At 45.7% G+C, this 5,499-nt stretch overlaps 1 protein-coding gene across 1 annotated transcript; it reads left to right on the forward strand.

The window, feature by feature from the left end:
- The first annotated feature begins 1,096 nt into the window (after positions 1–1,096).
- LOC120958536 (uncharacterized) lies at positions 1,097–4,381 on the forward strand. The gene is made up of 7 exons (XM_040381408.2): positions 1,097–1,243; positions 1,306–1,540; positions 1,617–1,708; positions 2,627–2,850; positions 2,927–3,265; positions 3,358–3,672; positions 3,823–4,381. Exons 4-7 carry the CDS (start codon positions 2,665–2,667, stop codon positions 3,937–3,939), a joined length of 957 nt encoding a protein of 318 aa, XP_040237342.2. The 5' UTR covers positions 1,097–1,243; positions 1,306–1,540; positions 1,617–1,708; positions 2,627–2,664; the 3' UTR covers positions 3,940–4,381.
- The last annotated feature ends 1,118 nt before the right edge of the window (positions 4,382–5,499 follow it).

A 5,499-nucleotide genomic window follows, 5' to 3' on the forward strand; every position in this document is an offset into this window, starting at 1 on the left:
GAGCCAAAGAAGAAGAAGAATGAATATTTAGTTAACGTTCCAACGCTTCACCGAAGACAAAAAAAAGGAGACTCCTAGTTCAGCAGCTAATAAATGGGTAAATTGCGCCCCTAAATGAGGGTACAATTTCTCATTACGTGGCGTTTTAATGATATTAAGGTTGGCGTGAATGGCTTTAATCTTTGGTGAATGTGTGGGTTTACCGATCGTACAGAAAGAATGGTGGATAAAGAAAGGGAAGTGTTCACACCCTATAAGATGAGCGTTAAATGGACGAAATTTTGTTTCGCTTGATTTGAATCCTATTTTTCGGACAGAACAGAACAGAACAGAAAACGGACCTGAGGATTGGTGAATTGTAGATAAAATAAGTAAAGTGGAGGGATTCCAACTAAAATGCATCAAAGCTAAGGAATAGCCATTTGGGTAAAATATTTAAAAAAGTTAATAAGGTAATAAAAGTACCCAATGATATTTTTTGTTTAAACCCCAACTACCAATGCTTTCATTACACTCCCGAGAGGAATTTGTGCCTTCTAATCACAAGTGCTAATTTTGTTTCCACTTTTCATTCCTACCATCTCACCACGTGAGAAGATCACAAAATAAGGACAAAGTTTAAGCCATGCCGTGCCATGTCATGCCAGCCGGCACGCTGTCAAGAACCGAAATAAAACTGTCCATTTTAAATCCTCCTATTAAAATCTGACACCCATCTCTACTCCGAGCCGAGTTGTAGTTCGTGCTCTCTGCGCTCTTCTACATAAACAAAAGGCTTTAAGCATTGTATCAGCTGCGAGCCATTCCTCACCTAGCCCTTCCCTACCTTATTGAGTCGCCCTAAAAGCTGTGGCGTTGTAAAGCACCTCATCCGGCGCGTTGCGGTCCAAGATGCACCCCATCGACCGAGGACGCTTACTTACTATAATGTATGTAAGAAAGGAAAAGCGCTAGTGGTAGGGAGAGAGAAATAACGGTAACGAGATCAGGAGAACGAGAGCGAACTAGGAACGAGTTGCGAGAGAGAGAACGCGCAGCGTTAAAATTGGGAGCGCGGGTTAAGCGCGAGGAGTTGAATTCGGACCGCGAAGCGATTAACATGTTGTGAACTGAAGTCATCAATAAAGCGTTATTTGTCATAAACCGAATAAAAAACTCCACATGTAAAGCACATTTTTCGTTCATTTTTATGTGCATGATTGATGTGGGTCGCGGTATATGTATGCATTTTCTAAGCCAAGTGGTACGCGATCCTAAAAAGGTTGGAGAGCACTGCTTTTAATTCTAAATTTTCGGGCATTTTAGGGGAGAGCGCTACAGGAGTGTCTCTCTTTCTGTCTCCCCGCGAAATTAGGAGGAAAAATACGTTGCATGGGAAAATCGGCCAACGCGCACGTGCTCGGCGCAGCTCAGTAGCAGAACAGTAGCGACACTGGTTGGATTGTGTTGTCGCCGTATATTTGAAACACACACACGGTGGTATTGTGAGTATTCCGTCGCGCAGTTTCCCGTCTACTCCCTGCTCATTTGTGTACTCTGGGTAAGTGTGTGACAGTGACTCCCTGGCGAGTTTTCGGGGATAGTCCTACACCAGTGCTGACTTGCCATTCTTGCAGAGATCGTGCCAGCGTTCCAGCGTTCATTTTGAGTTGCACAACCAGCAGCTTGGGTGAGATATCCTACCAGACAGATCCCCCACAACAACCAGGTAAGCGTTTTATCCATCCTGGAGCCAAGCAGCAATCAACATTCAATCCACCGGCCCCCTCAACCACGTTTGTGTGTGTAATTGTGTGTGGGAGGAAAGAAGGAGACGGAAATGTCTAATCAAAATGTCGTGTGAATTTCTGCTCCCATCCCTTTCGACACGCACACGGTCCTATAAATAGATGATAAGGGAGGGGAGATAACTTCGTAAACTGTTTCAGAGTGGCGCGCATGAATCAACAGTTCGGGTGGGGACTACCACCAACTTTTTCCTGCACCACCAAGAATATTCTGATGATGGGATAAGATTTTTTCTTCAAAAAGTCGTGTGTGAGTGCGTGTGCGTGCGAAAAAGCATTGCGGAAGTGCGCACGGTGCATTTGCGGTGTGCCCTTTTCTCGTAGTAATGGTGGTGTTTGGCCCCAGTGTGCAGGAGACACACCGTGCTCTGTGTGCATGGCAGAGCATTTGAACGGAAGGCTATAAATAGGCGCACATCAGCCCCGTGCACCTAGTGCGAGAGGCGAATCGTCATCAACCGTCGTGTTCCCTGTCCTGCATATGCCGGTAGCTGAGACGCGAGAAAGCATATGTAGGGAACACCTCCCTCCCCCCTATATCTCATTCCTTCTCTCTCTCTCTTTCCCACACACACAAACACATGAACACACATTCACATTCACATTCATTGTGATTTGTAATGACGTGGTGAAAGAGTCTTAGCATTTGGATTTCATTACAAACTATGCGTATTTCAGCTTACACTGTGACAGGAATCCTAGCTCGTTAAAAATAATTCATTTTTTTTAAATAAAATCCTTCAATAAACGCGAATCCATCAAATCCAGCACAACGCGATCAAACTGCTGAAATTCCAATACTCAAATATGTGTGACTTTTTGTGTATGTGTCATTACAGCCCCTAACTTTCCCTAACCCCCGCACCATCACACAAATATGTCTGACACGGAAGCGGACGCGGACGCTAGCACAAATGGCAACGCCGGCACGAACGGTACGGCTCCAGCCGCCACCCCGCTGCTACCCTCACAGAAAGTCCTCGAGGAGGAGGAAGCGGAACGCTTGGCAGAGGAGGAGCGCAAGCGCAACCGGGAGCCACCGATCATCTTTACCGATGTCGACGTAAGTCAGCTTTCCAAAACATACACACACAGGCAAACGTGTCACAATAATGTCGGATTCTCTTTTGGCCACACAGTCAAAACTAGAGCTGGAGCGGCTGGTCGACTTTGTCGACGGGAAGCTATCGGAGGACGAGCAGGAGGCGGTCGATCAGCTGCACCAGTACCTGCTGCTCGGAGAGGGCGCCTGGACGTTCGGCGACTGCTTCCTGGTGTTTGTCGGCCGCATTTTCCGGGACCAGCAGTGTTTCTCGACCGATGTGCGTGTGCATCTGCTGCGGGCGCTGGCGAATTGCGCGCTGAAGGAGGACATCATTCTGCTGCTCCACCAGGACCGCAAGGAGCACGTGCTGATGAACTTTGCGCAGGACATTGATCGGCATCCGCCGGAGGAGCAGCAATCGATCGCATTATTTGTAGGTAGTCCGGAGGGCCCGTGGAGAAAGGTGCTACAGCAATTTTGTGTATTGTAATCAATTCGTTTCCACATGCACCCACTTATCCACAGATGTGCAACCTGTTTGAGAATAACAACGCATCGGAGTGGCTGCTGTACATCTCCGAGTGGAGCTACAATGGGCTAACCACGTCCAACATCCGGGCGACGACCAAGGTAGCGGTCCACTGTCTGCTGGCCACCTGCCCTCGGTTGCAGGATATCGGGACCGCACTGGTGCATAACATCGCCTGCAAGGAGGTGAAAACGGTCGTGTTCGATGACGTCGCGGTCGAGATCTCCATGGCGCTTCTGCAGTTCTTCAACAGCTCGCCAACCGAGGAGCATCTCTTCCGCACGATGAAAGCGCTCGCTAAATTTGTGCAGGTAAGTGCATGTGTGTGTGCGTGCGTGTGTGTCTGTCTGGTTGTGTCTTAGGCTCCACATTATCTCATTCTCTCTCTTTCTCTTGCGCTCTCTCTTTCTCTTTCACTCTCTCTCTCTCTCTTTATCTTTCTCTCGCTTCTTTTTTTACAGGTGTCCCCAGATGTGCCACAGTTTGTGCAGATGATTGGACCTCATCCAAAGAACTTCAAGGGCAAAAGCGAACGGGTCGACGCCCTGATCGAGCAGATCAGCAAAAAGATACGCTAACTACCTTCTCACTGCTTACTTTTGTTTGTTCCTCAAATACACCAACCGACTCTTGTCCTTGGTTTTCTGCAGGATGTCCTTAAGATGATGCAATTAGTGCGCGTTGTGGTTCGGTGTGGTTTCCTCTCTGTCTCACTGTGTCTCTAGATATCTTTCTCTTTCGCTTTCTCCCTCTTTCTTCGCTTTTATCTCCAACTCAAGACACAATGCATTAGCAGGAGCTCGTGAATTCAACGTAAGTAGAAAAGGACTAGACATACAACTAGAACAGAACCAGCCGTCGAAACCCCTGTAGAAAGTTGCAGTTCAAAACACACACAACACACACACACACACACACACACACACACACACACACACACACAATGCATAAATTTTACATAACCTATACTACTGCTACCACTACTACTTATGATAAATACAAACAAGGATATGGCGTAAACTTTCTTTCTTTTTTTGAGAAAACTAGCTATATTTAGCTATCTTGGGGCAGTCTGTTCTTCGGGCAACGACATCAGCAGCGTAATCCGGAGACGCATCGTGCAGGGGAATCGTGCATACTATGGGCATCACCGACGGCTGAGATCCAAAAGACTTCGATCTCGTACGAAATGTGACATATATCGCACGCATCAATTTGCGTTGACCGGGTATATTTCTGATAAAAATGTGCTATTTGTTGACGAGATGGACTTCTGTATGAGCATGAGAACAAGTAGAGGTAGATCGGCTGTTAAAATGCCAGCAGTTAAAGTAATATCGCAAATACGCACTCAAAATGTCTCCATCATATGTCATCAAATACGCATCTAAGGCTTTCAATAGACTTTGTGTAGATAGGTGACGCTCATTTCTGACGGTCACACTTATGTACGTTTTATTAGCTGAAAGGAAAGTAGTTTTCAATCAGACGTGATAGACACAAGTCTTTTAGAGCCTTAATATTGAGTCATCTTGTTGAAAAGTCTGCTCATTTGTGCGGTCGTAATAAAACACAAGAGCTCTCGTCAAGACGATTTCAACGACAATAACCTTTATAATTATTTCCAATTCATCATAGTCAAAGAATATACTATTTCGAACTCTACAAAAGAGAAATTAGTGAATGCTGTATAATCCACGACTCTGGAAAAACAAGAACGATTGGATTTTATGTAAATCCAGGGGAACATTATGTTCTCAATTCAGTGTGGTTTAATAAAATTTAATTGGATTAGAGGCACACCAGCCTCATCTACAATCCAGACCAACAGCGTCATTGAAAAAGCGCTGAAAATAGGGACAACATAGGAGGAACGAAGAGTAAAAACTAAACACCATATTTTTCCCAAAAGCTCAAATTTCTTAAGGAATTTATCAATAAAACGAAAAGTAGAAAATGACACTAGGGCGCGACTACCATTCCTGGAAGAGAATAATAGAAAGTTCACCCAACGACGAACTCTACCACGCGTAATATGATTGAATCTCAATCAAGCGCCTAACGCGATGTGCAGCAAACAGCATTAAATCCCGCCTCCACAATAAAGGCTAGAAACTCCATCCATCGCGCCCGTTGCC

This window comes from Anopheles coluzzii, chromosome 3 (genome assembly GCF_943734685.1).
Source record: "Anopheles coluzzii chromosome 3, AcolN3, whole genome shotgun sequence".
NCBI lineage: Eukaryota > Metazoa > Arthropoda > Insecta > Diptera > Culicidae > Anopheles > Anopheles coluzzii.